General features: G+C 46.2%; 1 protein-coding gene and 1 long non-coding RNA gene across 20 annotated transcripts in view; one reads left to right on the forward strand and one right to left on the reverse strand.

Annotated features, from left to right (window-relative positions):
* The window catches only part of ATP2B2 (ATPase plasma membrane Ca2+ transporting 2), a 281828-nt gene that overhangs the window by 53556 nt on the left and 211642 nt on the right, over nucleotides 1-16630 (reverse strand). For 9 of the 15 annotated variants that reach the window (XR_008845052.1, XM_056525278.1, XM_056525274.1 and 6 more), the window contains exons 6-8: nucleotides 4203-4328; nucleotides 3879-3911; nucleotides 2630-2725 (exon numbers count right to left, since the gene is read on the reverse strand). Coding sequence is in view for 14 of the 15 variants with exons in the window: in XM_056525278.1 (XP_056381253.1) it covers nucleotides 2630-2725; nucleotides 3879-3911; nucleotides 4203-4328 (255 nt within the window). In the remaining variant the exon portion in view is untranslated. The remainder of the gene's footprint in view (nucleotides 1-2629; nucleotides 2726-3878; nucleotides 3912-4202; nucleotides 4329-16630) is intronic. The other 6 variants (XM_056525284.1, XM_056525281.1, XM_056525286.1 and 3 more) reach the window with 2 other exon arrangements.
* Nucleotides 1-16630, forward strand: part of LOC130276229 (uncharacterized) — a 220822-nt gene that overhangs the window by 50970 nt on the left and 153222 nt on the right. The window lies entirely within an intron of this gene.

The following is a 16630-nucleotide window of genomic DNA, read 5'->3' on the forward strand; positions in this document are numbered from 1 at the left end:
TCACCCTCCACCCGGAACGCCCCCGGACACTACAGGAAGGAAGGATGGATGGCCCGGACCACCCCCATTACGGATAAGTTTAATTTTTTTATTGACTCGGAGGGTGGGGGAGGGGCCCGACTGGTATAGCGGTATGGGCAAAAATCCATACCGGTATACCGCCCAGCATCACGGTGGGGGGTGCGACGCGGTGCTGTGGGTCGGGGGTGCGGTGCGGCGGATCGGGGGGGTGGCAGTCGCGGAGCGGTGGGGGCGGTGCATTATCGGCTTATCGGCAAGATAATTGCCAATACCGATAATGCCCAAAATCGTGATTATCGGCCGATAATATCGGCCATACCGATAATCGGTGGATCCCTATTTTAAGGCTTTTATTGGTCACACATTTACTTCCAGGGTAGTTACCTCCAATATGTGTTACTATAGAGATATAAATTCTTACTGCTAGAAAATAGCTAATTTGCATAATTAACAGGAAGCATTGCTTGCTATGTAATTCCAGCTGGTAGTCTCCACAAATATCAGTCCCTCAGTTTTGGTGACATGCAGGTCCTTTATATGGATCATTAAGATATCCCTGCTTTGGGTTGCTGTAGTGTCACTTCCTAAGGGTACAGCATCAGGGTCTTATGGTGTGACATTAGAACTCCATGCACTGCTTAGTTGTAGAGCTGTCATCCTCCCAGTGCACCCTCTAAATACTTAAGCTGTCCTCAGATTTATTTACACATCTGCAGTGTACAGTTTTCCATCGGTATAGACCACACAGCACGGTTTAACGTGTAGCAGAGGAGGTGTCTGTCAATCTACAGGGTGGGCCATTTAAATGGATACACCTTAATAAAATGGGAATGGTTGGTGATATTAACTTCCTGTTTGTGGCACATTAGTATATGTGAGGGGGGAAACTTTTCAACATGGGTTGTGACCATGGGGGCCATTTTGAAGTCGGCCATTTTGAATCCAACTTTTGTTTTTTCAATAGGAAGGGGGTCATGTGACACATAAAACTTATTGGGAATTTCACAAGAAAAACACTGGTGTGCTTGGTTGTAACGTAACTTTATTCTTTCATGAGTTATTTACAAGTTTCTCTTTGTTTACAGCCATTGACATGTCGTTGAGGTTAACACGTGAGGAGCGGATAGAAATTGTGTTGATGTCTGGTGAACGCAGTAACCGGGTCATTGCAGCAGATTTCAATGCAAGACACCCCATGAAACCACCTATCTCCCATGCTACAGTTAGAAAACTGCTTGCTAGGTTTCGTAAAACTGGTTCAGTGTTGGATTTGCCAAAATGTGGACGCATGAAATCTGTCACTAATGAAGAAACATCAGTGGCTGTCCTAGCTTCATTAAGCAAGAGCCCACAGCGTAGCACTCACCGCATGTCACTGGAGAGTGGCATTAGTGAAACATCCCTTCGGCGGATATTAGCTACTCACATATGGCACCCTTACAAACTCCAGCTACTGCAGCATCTCAACGAGGATGACCCAGATCAGCGCACTGAATTTGCAGAATGGGCAAAACAAAAATTGGAACAGGACCCTCAGTTTACTCAGAAGATTTTGTTCAATGATGAGGCAAACTTTTATGTGAATGGTGAAGTTAACAAACAAAACCGCCGCTATTGGTCTGACACTAACCCACATTGGATAGATCCCTCCAAGACTGTTGGAACACAACAATTGATGGTATGGTGTGGTATATGGGGTACAAAGATAGTGGGGCCATTCTTCATCAATGGAAACCTCAAGGCCACTCATGATGATGTGTTTCCCTCTTTATACACTGAAGCTGGCACGTTCCCTGAGTTTTTCCAGCAAGATGGATGTCAGGTCTGAGCATTCCTAGATGAATAGTTTCCTGGAAAGTGGATTGGTCATCCTGGGCCAGTTGAATGGCCCCCAAGGTCTCCCGATCTGACCCCCTTAGACTTTTATCTTTGGGGTCATCTGAAGGCAATTGTCTATGCTGTGAAGATACGAGATGTGCAGCATCTGAAACTACGGATACTGGAAGCCTGTGCTAGCATTTCTCCTGCGGTGTTGCTCTCAGTGTGTGAAGAGTGGGAAAAGAAGGTTGCATTGACAATCCAACACAATGGGCAGCACATGGAACACATTTTATAAGTGGTCAGAAACTTGTAAATAACTCATGAAAGAATAAAGTTGCGTTAAAACCAAGCACATCATTGTTTTTCTTGTGAAATTCCCAATAAGTTTGATGTGTCACATGGTTCTCTTCCTATTGAAAAAACAAAAGTTGGATTCAAAATGGCCAACTTCAAAATGGCCGCCATGGTCACCACCCATCTTGAAAAGTTTCCCCCCTCACATTTACTAATGTGCCACAAACAGGAAGTTAATATCACCAACCATTCCCATTTTATTAAGGTGTATCCATATAAATGGCCCACCCTGTATATTGTAAAGGCTTAGAACACAGCAGGAAATACATAATTAGCACAAGAGTTTCTATACCCTGACTGTATACAGAGAGTGGGGGCAACCACTGAGCCCAACATCATCTCCTCACCCAGCTGTACAAAATGAAAGGGAGGACAATGACTTCCTACAAACATGAGAGCAATACATCATGGGAAATGTTGTGGGTTGACGTACCATTCACTAAGTTGGCATTGGCATTATCAGTGGCGTTTGCCCCTGCGGCACCATCTGAAGCTGCAGGAAGGTGACAGGGTGGATGGGTGGAGCCGACTGTGATAAATTTAAAGAAACAGAGAGAATGAAAAATAACCAAAAGAACAAAAATGCAATGAAAAAAAATAAGTGAAGTGACACAAGGTGTGAGAATTATCTGGATATAGACCTCTAATAACTATACTAGGGCCCGATGGACATAGTGATCCATATACAATCCCCTGAATATTAGTACTGTAATGAAGACGGGATAAAGAAAGGAACAATGTAGAGTTCCTGCACTCAAATAACAAAAGATTATCCAATACCTCTAGTCAATGATCCATCCCACCGCCACGTGGTCCTAACGCCCTATGTTCTGCCACTAGGAAGAGCCTACAGAGATGCTAGAATGAGTCTGGGGTGACACACAGGTCATGTAACAATCGCAATCCATAGGAATACATAAAGCCACAAGGAATTTTTACTTGCATTCAAGGTGACACAAGGTGAAAACTATTTTTCCACAAACTGCTAATGAAGCAATGACAAAACTGTGCAGCCTCTGGCCTAACATGCTATCAAATGGTCAGCCATGTGTAGACTTACAGACACAGAAAATATATGGGTTTAGTCCATGGAAGAATTCCCACTGGCCTGGTTGACCACAAAAAAATAAACCTCACAATGGTCATTCATTTACTTTTTACCCCTGGCCCTGGATCAGTCAAGTTCCCCATACATATTAGTCTAAAGTCCAAAAAAAACACCGACTTTGGCAGGACTGGCAGACTGTGTAACGTGTATGGGTGTCTCTCCCCTCCAACAGATGTTATCGGGAGAGAAGGATTGGGCATGTTGGATTTCCACTGCCTTATTTTGTTCACCACCAGTCAGGCATTAGCTTACCTTTTCTCCCATTATAGAGAATACATGAACATTTGGCAGAGCCATATTATCAAGGGTATGTGGAGAAAGGATTGATAGCAGTTGGCTGAACAAACTTTTAGCCGGGAGCTATTAAAAGTGTATGGGCACCTCAACTGATATAGTAAACAACTGTTGTCTTCTGGAAACCCTGACTGACATTGCTGCTTAGCTTATATGATGAGTGAGATATGGTTAGTCCCCCAGCATTTCACACAGGGTCATGACCTACAGGCTTCAGTCTACAGTAGAGATAGTATGTGCCCCCTGGTGTTACTTGCTACATCTACATGTCTTACACTACCTGGTAAATTGGCTCCATCCTCCTTTTTCACACCTGTGAGATGACGATGAGAACAAAACAGAAATAGGATGTTAAACATGGAACCAATGGGACACGACAAGCACATGCATCCAATGCAATGATCATGGCAGCACAGAAATATGCTAAACCCACTGCCTCACCATCCTTTCCTTCTGCATCAGAACATAAAAGAGAGACATGTGGGGTCATGTTGCTTAGTGCTGGATACTGAAGGTCCAAGACTCAGGAGATGTAGAGGAAAAGGACAACAAGTGCTAACATTGCCTTTGCAGCAAACATTGCAGGATAATAAGGAACACTTACCTTTCTTGTCTTTCTTCTCATCCTCTGTATCACTTGCCCCTAACAAGGTAAAAATGATTCCAGTCTGAGAGTTGACACCTACAGCAGTGACGAGCATTCTCCCTGATCCCTCCATCACATGGGTGCCTGTAGAGAAGTATGGTACATCAGTACGATAGGACCCTACAGAAGCTTGTATATCAGGCAGACTGAACCATTCAGCAACTATGTCATATAAAGATCCTAAATACATGTGTGGACATACTTACATACAGTATATTTTTGAATAGATACTAATTTAAAATGGATCCTGAATATTCACCACAAGGTCTTGTGATCATTATTGAAGATGTATAGTAGGTGGCATTGTCTTAGAGAGGACTAGCTTATCTTTTTTGTTTTTTACCAAATACCCCCTGGAGCCTTACCAGTGCATTCTCCAAATCCACACAGCCACTTTTTCCCCTAACAATATGCCCCTCCCCCATAACACACCACAACTACGCCCAAAACCACTTCATCTTTCACAGCCGCACCACTACTTAGTCCCTCACCATTGTGTTCCCCACTACCAAACAACATGTTCCACACAACTGCATCTTCCACTTCCACAACACCACACCACTGCATCTATGTGCTTCATCAATGTATCCCCCACCTTTACTACATTACTTATCACTATGTCCCCAATCAATGCTACATACTCCACTGTGGCCTCCACTACTACGCCACCACAATTCTACCACGGCATTTCCAATTACCACACTACTACTACAACCGAACTACAGCACCCCCCCCCCCACACACACACACAAAAAATACATGTCCCACTACCAATTCATTCTTCACCATTGTACCCTAAACAACACTACCAATAATTTTTGGTTCTGAGCTCTGTGGCTACTTAGCTGTTCCGGGGAGCTCACCAGGTTTTATTGCACTTTGCTGTGTACTCGACAGTCTTGCTCTGACAGAGTGAGAAAGGCATACACGTTTTTACTGGTCTCAGAAAAAGCTTGGGTGGCTCCACTATGGGAGTTTTACGCTTTATAAAAAGAACTAAGGAGAAGGATAAAGATCACTGGTTTCCTCGCCTGGCTCCTGTTTTCCATTCGCTTAGAAAAGAGAGCTCTGTGGAACCCTTAGGGCTTGGACACTCTTTCTTGTTTCCTCAGGAGAGGTCCCTTCAGATGTCTCTGGGACTATGCTATATTTTGTACAAAAAGGACATCCACATTATCACTGTCCGCTGCTCCTTGGGAAGCAAGGGAACTCTGATGACCTCATTTTTATTCTAACTACAAGACTGCACATTCCATTGTTGACCTTGATGGGTACCTGAATTAAACAAAAATAAACTTCTGAAGTCTTAAAGGTGTACTCCGGTGGAAAACTTTTTATTTTTTTTTAAATCAACTGGTGCCAGAAAGTTAAACAGATTTGTAAATTACTTCAATTACTTCTTAATCCTTCCAGTACTTATTAGCTGCTGAATACTACAGAGGAAATTATTTTCTATTTGGAACACAGTGCTCTCTGTTAACATCACGAGTACAGTGCTCTCTGCTAACATCTCTGTCCATTTTAAGAACTGTCCAGAGTGGGAGAAATCCCTATAGCAAACATATGCTGCTCTGGACAGTTCCTAAAAGGGACACAGATGTCAGCAGAGAGCACTGTGCTCGTGCTGTCAGCAGAGAGCACAGTGTTCCAAAAAGAAAAGAGTTTCCTCTGTACTATTCAGCAGCTAAGAAGTACTGGAATGATTAAGATTTTTTAATAGAAGTAATTTACTTCTGGCACCAGTTGATTTAAAAAAAAAAAAAAGTGCCCAGACAAGCGATAACTGTATAAATAAAAATGTTTTGAGCATAAATGTGAGTTCAGGTGCAGTGACCAAGAATTTATTTTTTTTAATCTATTTTTATAATAACATTTTTCAATAATAATATTTTTTTTAAATGATTTCTTAAATAACACCTCCCCCCCCCCCCCCCCCAAAAAAAAAAAAAAAAAAGAAAACTACAACCATTTCTGTGATTTCTACACTATCAAAAAGCTGGTTTTAATTTTTTGATGTAAACTGGACTCTCACCCCTTTAAAATATCATGTAAAGCAGATAAAACGCCCACTTTTACAAAACTGATGTGAACGGTGTAAACCATGGCACAAAGCTCTTTGAAAATATGGTCGATACTTTTCACACCAAAGTAGATTTTTTGGGGCACAAAATTCTTTGAGAATCTCCCCCAATGTGTGTATGTATGTGTATGTTCCAGCATAACTTCCAAACGGCTAAAGATATTAACAAGAAACTTGGCACACATGTAATTTATATGTCAACAACAAACATAGGATAGGTAATTTAACCCTTACTCACCCCCATTTGCCAGGGTCAAGGTTTATGTTTAAAGTCCCATAAAAGTCTATGGGAAATATATGTTACTGCATAACTTCAAAACGGCTCGAGAAATTTCGATAATATTTGGTCACATGTTATTTATATGTCCACAAAAAATATAAGATAGATAATTTCACCCTTAAAGGGGTACTCCGCCCCTAGCATCTTATCCCCTATCCAAAGGATTCTGACATCACGAGGGGGGCGGAGCCGTGGCATAACGATTCTCCAGCCCCTGTATTGCCCGTCATTACGCACAGAGCGAGTTTGCTCTGTGCAGTAATGATAGCAGGGTGTTGCAGCAGAGATCCCTTTGGATAGGGGATAAGATGCTAGGGGCGGAGTACCCCTTTAACTACCCCCATTTGTGAGGGTCGGGGTCCCATGCAAATCTACGGGAAATGTATTTTCCGGCATAATTTCTGTACGGCTGGAGAAATTTCTATAATTCCTGGTACACATATTACTTATATGTCAAATAAAAATATATGATAGTTAAATTAACCCTTACTTACACCCTTATATAAAAGATGGGTTTTTGTTTCAAGTTTCATGCAAATATATGGGACTTCCAGTACCTTATTCCACAAGCTCCGCTCTTCATCTCCTGGTGAATGTGTCAGTCCGGCTTGAAAGCCACACCCCATGTCACAAAGACACACCCATTGTTTAACCCTTTAAGGACGCAGCTCATTTTCACCTTTAATGGGCACTGTCAGATACAAAAACTTTTGATTTGTTGTAAAGCATGCAAAACCAATAGGTTTTGCAATTGCTTTCATTAGAAAATTTTCAGTATTTCATACTGAAAAAGCCAGATGAAAAACTGCCCTCCCTGCCTGCTCAAACACATACTAGTCCTGCTGTGTCTATGCGTCATGGACCCACTTCCTTGATTGACAGCTGTGAGCGCAGGAAGAATCCTCCCACTGTCAGCTTGTGTCCCGCTACTGTCAGTTAGGACAAACTGGGAGTTGTAGTTTTGCTAATGCTAGAGGAAACGTGAGCAGACAGCATACTGAGAGAGGAGGCGGAGACCTGCACAGAGAGGCCACGCCCCCTCCCTTTGAGAGGAATTCAGACTAGTGAGCTAAATTAAAAGTGTAAAAAAAATAAATAAAGGTGCCACGCACATACAAATTAGATGTACATGGTCAAAATTAGGCATTGAGTAATAGATTAAAAAAAAGAATAATTTGTTGGGTCTAACGGGTACGCTTTAAGGACTTTCTTGCTAATCTGACCACTGTCACTTTATATAATAATAACTCTGGGATACTTTTACCTTTCATTCTGATTCCGAGATTGTTTTTTCGTGACATATTCTACTTTAACAAAGAGGTAAATTTTCATCGTTACTTGCATCATTTCTTGGTGAAAAATCCCCAAATTTCAGGAAGATTTTGAAAATTCTATATATTTTTTTTACTTTGAAACTCTCTGCTTGTAAGGAAAATGGATATTCCAAATAAATTATATATTAACTCACAAATACAATATGTCTACTTTATGTATGCATCATAAAGTTGACATGTTTTTACTTTTTGAAGACATTAGAGGGCTTCAAGTTCAGAAGCAATTTTCAAATTTTTCACGCAAATTTAAAAATTGGAATTTTTCAGGGACCAGTTCCGTTTGAAGTGAAATTGAGGGGCTTTCATGTTAGAAATACCCCATATATTACCCCATTATAAAAACTGAACCCCTAAAAGTATTCAAAATGACATTCAGAAAGTTTGTTAACCGTTTAGGTGTTTCACAGGAATAGCAGCAAAGCAAAGGAGAAAATTATAAATCTTCATTTTTTTACACTCGCATGTTCTTGTAGAGCCATTTTTTTATTTTTACAAGGGGTAAAGGGAGAGAAATCCCCACAAAATTTGTAACCCCATTTCTCTCGTGTAAGGAAATACCTCGTATGTGGATGTTAAGTGCACTAGAGGGCTCAGACGGGAAGGAGCGACAATGGGATTTTGGAGAGAGAATTTTGCTGAAATGGTTTTTGGGGGGCATGTCGCATTTAGGAAGCCCCTATGGTGCCAGAACAGCAAAAAAAAAAACAACATAGCATACTATTTTGGAAACTACACCCATCAAGGAACGTAACAAGGGTTACAGTGAGCCTTTACACCCCACAGGTGTTTGATGACTTTTTGTTAAAGTCTGATGTGTAAATTAAAATTTTTATTTTTTCACTGAAATGCTGGCTTTTCCACAATTTTTTTTTCTCTATCGGCTCCATTGGGGGACACAGACCGTGGGGACACAGACCGTGGGTGTATGCTGCTGTCTCTAGGAGGTGTGACACTATGGTAATAAAAAAAGTCAGCTCCTCCCAGCAGGATATACCCGCCTTCAGGCTCTGAGCTAGTCAGTTTAAGCTTAGTGTCTGAAGGAGGTGGACATGGTCTGGATTCTCCAGACCAGGTCTTCTGATTTTTTGTTCTCCTAGTATAGGGACGTGTTAGTTTTTTTATTCCTTTTTCTTTTCTGTTTTCAGGTGGGGGCTCAGGGACTCCGGTTCCCTGTTTCCCCATTGCGAGTAAGGGGGCACAGACATTGCGTATATACGCTGTTCACCCCCCCCTCGCCAACGGTCAGCGTCTGGGTTGGTACCTCATGGGTCCGGGTCCCCCTATTTCTCTGCTCGCCTCGCTCGCGCATAGCAGCTAGGTGTGAGGCAGGGACAAAAAGCTGACTGAAGACTTCACTGAAGACTCCATTAGGTAAGTTCTTCTGACTGAGGTAAGTACCCCCCCTTTTTCTCCATAGGTACGGACTCGCAACCTCTGGAGACCCCCTGTTTTTGGCCCACCTTCAGGTTATGGGGCTGGCTTATACAAGGGCTGCACTTTATTCTGAGGGAGCAGTGGCACCTGAGGGGGCATGTATTATGGGGCACTTTACTTTATGGGGCATGTATTATGGGGCACTTTACTTATGGTGTGTGTGTTTGTTGCATCTACGTTCAGCGCCTTATATGCGGCTGTTAGCCGCGGCGCTGTTTTCGTTTTGCTGGCAGCGCCTTATACGCGGCTGACAAGCCGCGGCGCTGCTACGAGCCGGGCACTTCAGCGCCAGCTTACTTTCACTTTCGCCGGCCGTCTCTACCGGCGTTTAGGCCGCCCGCTCTATTCCCCCGAGCGCATATGTGGCTAGACATGGCGCTCGGGACAAGGAGCGGGCGTCATGACAGTTCTTCTCGGCCGGTCTGTAGCTCCGCCCACAGGGCTGGGAGCTCTCGGAGGCGCGAAACAGCCTTCAATCAGCGCCGTGGGTGCGATTTTCAGTGTGAAGGGGTCTGTTACTGTGTGCCTTGCATCAGGCAAGCCCCTCCCTTCCTATTGGCTGGCCTGTTCAGTCTCCCTGGCTGCACGGAGTGAGTTCTCCTCACTGCAGCTGACAGGGGACACAGACTAGGGTGAGAAAGTTCCTGTCTCCTTTTTCCCACATTATGTCCGTACCCAGAGCTGTTCCTCCCTCTAAACAGAAACCTGGATCTTCAGTGACTTATTATATCTGTAAGCACTGTAATACCAAGATGTCTGCCTCTGCTGAGCCCACTTGCCCTGCCATCTCCACTGCTCCCCCAGACCCCCTGGTACCCCTTGATGCCCCTTCGGTCCCGGTGGGTTCAGCCGCTCCTCCAGCCTGGGTTTCTTCCCTGACCCAGTATATGGCTGACTTGACCCAAGTCTCCCGTTCGGTGGCTGAGGCCTCCCGGGAAGTGGTGTTCGTCTTGAAGGGGTCTTCCCTGCGCAGGACCTCTGAGAGGGCCCGCTCCTCGTCTCCTCATACTTCACGCTTTCACAAGCGTGCTAGGGGTGCCTCGTCTGACTCTTCCATTGAGTCTTCAGATAGACGTGAGTGTTCCCCTCGCGGGTCCCGCCCGCCCTATCATCTGGGCACAAACGTCGCTCCTCCAGAGGACATTCTCGGAGTTGCCGCTCTGCCACGCCAGAGCCGTGTAACCGGTCTGGGTCGCCCCCCTCCAGGACTGCCTCTACTCATTCACATTCCCCTGGTGAACTGGTGGACGAGGCTTCCGAGCCGGCATCTTACTCAGAGGACCGCTCAGACTCAATTGCAATGGTGAACTCATTGGTGACAGCCATAAGAGACACCTTTCACTTGGAGGACCCAGGATCTTCAGATGTCAATCCAGGAGTATCCTTTCAACGTGCTAAGCCAGCACCTCAAAGGTTCAACTCTCACGCTAACTTTGACGACATTCTGGAATCCGCATGGAAACATCCAGACAAGAGGTTCCTGGGAATCAAGACAATTCAAGAACGTTATCCATTTGACAAGGACTTTGTCGTTTAAGGTGGTTTCCCCTCCCTCAGTGGATCCACCAATCTCCCAGATCTCTAAGGCGACTACACTGCCTCTGGCAGATGCCGCTGCCTTCAAGGATCCCGCGGACAAGAAGGTAGAATCTTTAGTGAAGTTAGCTTCTGAAGCAGCTGGCTCTTCTCTTCTTCCCATCTTCGCCTCGACATGGGTATCCAAGGCCCTGTCGGAGTGGTGCCAAAAGCTCCATCAGGATATCTTAGTGGGATCCCCCTCAGAGGATCTATCTGCTCTGGCTCTCCAATGTGCTAAAGCTGGGGACTTTCTGTGCGCAGCTTCCATGCAGTCAGCCCGTTGTTCTGCCTTTGCTGTGGGTCACCTAGCGGCTCTCCGCCACTCTATGTGGCTGAAAACTTGGAATGCGGATGCCGCTTCCAAAAGGTCTCTCACTGAGCTTCCCTTTACTGGGGGCCGTCTTTTTGGCAAACGCCTTGATGAGATTATCTCTGAGGCAACGGGAGGTAAGAGTTCCTTGTTACCTGAAAATAAGGCTCACCATACTTCCCAAAGGAAGTCCTTTTCCTTTCGGTCCTTTCGGACCTCTGGCCCCAGTAAAGGGTCCGGGCAGGCGCCCTCGCGGAACAAGAAGGCTCCCTCATTCCGGGCACGCCCGTCTTGGAAGTCGTACTCCAACCGGTCCGGCCGTTTTGCGCCCAAATCGGGCAACCGCAAACCCACTTCTGCATGAAGTGAGGCCCCCACCCACGGTTTCTTGTCGGGTGGGAGGTCGTCTCTTGTTTTTCCGAGACATCTGGACCTCACACAATCAGGACTCTTGGGTCAGGGACATGGTGTCCAACGGTTACCAGATCGAATTCGCCTCCCTTCCGAGGGATCGCTTTTTTCAATCCCGGGCCCCCTGGTCTCCTCCTCTGGCGAAGCAATTTCGAGCGGCTCTACAGTCTCTGCTTCTCCAAGGGGTTATCGTCCCCGTTTCTTCAGGAGAACGTTTTCGGGTGTTTCTATTCAAATCTTTTTGTGGTCCCCAAGAAGGACGGTTCTGTGCGACCAATCCTAGACCTCAAGCATCTCAACCGTCACCTTCTCATCCGCCACTTCAGAATGGAATCTCTCCGTTCGGTGGTGGTGTCCCTGGAACAAGGAGAGTTCCTTTCATCGGTGGACATCAAGGCTCCTCGGTTCTTTACAAAGATCCTTGCACCAGTGATGGGCCTGTTACGGTCGAGGGGAATCTCGGTGATACCCTATCTGGACGACCTTCTCATCAAGGCTCCAACATGAGCCCAGACTCTGGAGAATCTGGACGTCACTCTCCACACTCTGACTCGCTTCGGGTGGATGGTCAACCGGGACAAGTCAGTTCTCCGTCCTACCCAGTCTCTAACCTTTCTAGGACTTCAATTCGACACGGTCTCTGCCCGAATTTGTCTTCCGCCAGACAAACGTCTAGCGCTCTGCTCGGGGGTCCGCTCCCTTCGGACCCAGGTATCAGTCTCCATCTGTACTTGTATGGAAGTCCTGGGTCGGATGGTGGCAACTATGGAGGCCGTACCCTTTGCCCAGTTTCATTACCGCCCCCTTCAACTTGCGATTCTCTCTCTCGATGGAACAGGTCTACTCTGTCCCTTGATCGCCAGATTGTTCTCCCTCGCAGGGTCCGTCAGTCTCTGCTCTGGTGGCTCCGCTCCCCCCTTCTTCTCCAAGGGCGGTCGTTTCTTCCCCTTCACTGGCAGGTTGTTACAACGGATGCCAGCCTGTCGGGTTTGGGCAGCGTGTTCAGGGATTGGACGGTTCAGGGACTCTGGTCTCCCACGGGAATTACGGGCGATTCTTCTTTGTCTTCTTCATTGGGAGTCCTGTCTTCAGTCCCGTCCTGTCCGCGTTCAGTTGGACAACGCCACGGCCGTGTCGTACATAAATCGACAGGGCGGCACTCGTAGCTCGGCATCCATGGCCGAGGTGACCAAGATTCTCACCTGGGCGGAGAGCAAGGTTCCGGCCATTTCGGCGATTCACGTTCCGGGAGTGCTCAACTGGGAAGCAGACTTCCTCAGTCGGTCCTCCCCCGACCCCGGTGAGTGGTCTCTTCATCCGGAGGTCTTCGCGCAGCTCTGCGACCTCTGGGGAATTCCGGACGTGGACCTCTTTGCGTCCCGGCACAATTGGAAGATCCTTCCGTTTGTGTCCAAGTCCCGGGACCCTCAGGCTCTGGCCGTGGATGCCCTAGTGATTCCTTGGGCGGGGTTTGCCCTACCCTATTTGTTCCCTCCTCTTCCGCTCCTTCCCAGGGTGCTGAGGAAGCTCAAGGCAGAGGACGTCCCCGCCATTCTGGTAGCTCCAGATTTGCCCCGAAGGTCGTGGTACGCCTACGTAGTCAGGCTCCTGGACGACACTCCTCTGCGCCTTCCGCTCTGCCCAGACCTACTCTCTCAGGGTCCTCTTTGCCACCCCAATTTACAGTCACTGCATTTGACGGCATGGCGGTTGAGACCGCGGTTTTGAGGGCCCGCGGGTTCTCTTCCCAAGTCATTCACACCATGCTCAAGGCTCGTAAGCCCGTAAGAATTTACCACCGTACTTGGCGGTCTAATTTTAGTTGGTGTGAAGCTCAGGACTTCTCCCCGGTAACCTTCTCGGTTCCCCGTCTTCTCTCCTTTTTGCAGTCGGGTTGGAACTGGGGTTGTCTCTCAGTTCCCTTAAAGGTCAGGTTTCAGCCTTTGCTGTTCTTTTCCAGCAGCCCCTGGCTTCTAATTCTCATGTCCGGACCTTCCTGCAAGGAGTGGCGCATGCTGTTCCTCCTTATGGGTCACCCTCTCCCCCTTGGGACTTTAATTTGATTATGAGTGCCCTCCAGGGTGCACCCTTTGAGCCCCTTAGAGAGGTGTCTCTCCGCCTCCTTTCTTGGAAAGTGGCGTTTCTTGTTGCTATCACCTCCATCGGGAGGGTGTCTGAACTGGCAGCTCTTTCCTGCCGTTCTCTGTTTCTAGTGATCCACCAGGACATGGTCGTTTTCCGGCCAGATCCTTCCTTTTTGCCTGGTGGTCTCAGCCTTTCATCTCAATGAGGACATTGTCCTCCCGTCCTTTTGTCCTGCTCCTTCTCATCCTAAGGAGCGCTTACAACACAAGCTGGATGTAATTCGGGCTGTTCGGTCTTATCTCTCCATCACTTCTTTGTTTCGTCAGTGTGATTCCTTTTCTGTCCTTACGGAAGGTCGTCTCAAGGGCCACCATTTCTCGGTGGATTCAGTCCGCCATTTCGGAAGCCTATCGCTGTAAGGGGAAGATTCCTCCTTTCAGAGTTGTGGCTCATTCTGCCCGTTCTGTTGGGGCATCCTGGGCTCTCCTGAATAGAGCCTTGGCCTCGCAGATTTGCAAGGTGGCTACCTGGTCGTCTTTGCACACTTTCTCGAGGTTTTACCGAGTTCATACTTTCGCATCGGCTGATGCTATTCTGGGTCGTAAAGTGTTGCAGGCGGCAGTGGATCGGCCGTCCGCCTGATTACTTATCTGCCCACCCAAGGAACGGCTTTGGTACGTCCCACGGTCTGTGTCCACCAATGGAGCCGATAGAGAAAAGGAGATTTTTGTTTACTTACCGTAAAATCTCTTTCTCGAAGGATCCAATGGGGGACACAGCTCCCGCCCATTTTGGGATTTTCCTTAGGTTCTCTGTCCGAGGGTGTGTTCAGTTGTGTTTTTTCTTCTGGTTCTCGGACAGTTTTGGGTTTTTCTTTGACCTGTTGGTCTCCTCTTATTGCTCTGGAACTTATACTGACTAGCTCAGAGCCTGAAGGCGGGTATATCCTGTTGGGAGGAGCTGACTTTTTTTTATTACCATAGTGTCACACCTCCTAGAGACAGCAGCATACACACACAGTCTGTGTCCCCACGGTCTGTATCCCCCAATGGATCCTTCGAGAAAGAGATTTTATGGTAAGTAAACAAAAATCCCCTTTTTTACAATGGGTAATTGGAGAAAATGCCCCCCCAAATTTGTAACCCCATTTCTTGGAAATACCCCATGTGTGGACGTCAAGTGCTCTGCTGGTGCACTACACTTCTCAGAAGAGAAGGAGACACATTTGGCTTTTGGAAAGCAAATTTTGATGAAATGGTTTTTGGGGGGCATGTCACATTTAGGAAGCCCCTATGGTGCCAGAACAGCAAAAAAAAAAAACACATGGCACACTATTTTGGAAACAACACCCCTCAAGGAACGTAACAAGGGGTACAATGAGCCTTAACACCCAACAGATGTTTTACGACTTTTTGTTAAAGTTGGATGTGTAAATGAAAAAGAAACAGTTTTCACTAAAATGCTGTTTTTCCCCCAAATTTTACATTTTTACAAGGGGTAATAGGATAAAATGCCTCCCAAAATTTGTAACCCCATTTCTTCTGAGTATGTCAAGTGCTCTACTGGCACACTACAATGCTCAGAAGAGAAGGAGCTCCATTGAGATTTTGGAGAGAATTTGTTTGGAATGGAAGTCGGGGGCCATTTGCATTTACAAAGCCCCCATGGTGCCAGAACAGGGGACCCCCCACATGTGATCCCATTTTGGAAACTACACCTCTCACAGAATTTATTAAGAGGTGCAGTGAGCATTTACACCCCACTGGCGTATGACTGGCATATTTGGAACAGTGGGCTGTGCAAATGAAAAGTTACATATTTCATTTTTACGCATCACTGTTCCAAAAATCTGTCAGACATCTGTGGGGCATAAATGCTCACTGTACCCCTTATTACATTATGTGAGGGGTGTAGTTTCCAAAATGGTGTCACATGTGGGGAGTTCCATTGTTTTGGCTCCATGGGGGCTTTGTAAACACACATGGCCTTCAATTCTGGCCAAATTTTCTCTCTAAAGGCCCAATGGTGTTTCTTCTCTTCTGAGCATTGTAGTGCGCCCGCAGAGCACTTTACATCCACATATGGGGTATTTCCATACTCAGAAGAAATGGTCTACACATTTTGGGGGGCTTTTTTCCTATTTTCCCTATTGAAAATTAAAAAAATTAGGGTAACACCAGCATTTTAGTGAAAATATTTTTTTTCCATTTTCCCATCCAAATTTTACAAAAATTCGTCAAACACCTGTGGGGTGTTAAGCCTCACTATATCCCTTATTACGCTCCGTGAGGGGTGTAGTTTTCAAAATGGGGTCACACGTGGGTATTTTTTTTTTTTGGGCGTTTATGTCAGAACCGCTGTAAAATTAGCCACCCTTGTGCAAATCACCAATTTAGGCCTCAAATGTACATAGTGCGCTCTCACTCTTGAGCCATGTCATACGCCCGCAGAGCACTTACGCCCACATATGGGGTTTTTCCGTACTCAGGAGAAAATTGCGTTACAAATTTTGAGGGTCTTTTTTTCCTTTTACCTCTCGTGAAAATTAAAAGTAAGGGGCAACACCAGCATGTTAGTGTACATGTGTGTATATGTAGTGTTTTACCCTTTATTTTGTGTAGGTGAAGTGTAGTGTTTTTAGGGTACATTCACATGGGTGGGGGTTTACGGTGAGTTTCCCGCTAGGAGTTTGAGCTGCGGCAGAAGATTTACCACAGCTCAAACTTGAAGCAGGAAACTCACTGTAAACCCGACTATGTGAATGTACCCTGTACATTCACATGGGGGGGGGGGGGGGGGGGGGGGCAAACCTCCAGCTGTTGAAAAACGACAACTTTTGCAACAGCTGGAGGCACACTTGAAAACCTTGAGTTA

This window comes from Hyla sarda, chromosome 6 (genome assembly GCF_029499605.1).
Source record: "Hyla sarda isolate aHylSar1 chromosome 6, aHylSar1.hap1, whole genome shotgun sequence".
Classification (NCBI taxonomy): domain Eukaryota; kingdom Metazoa; phylum Chordata; class Amphibia; order Anura; family Hylidae; genus Hyla; species Hyla sarda.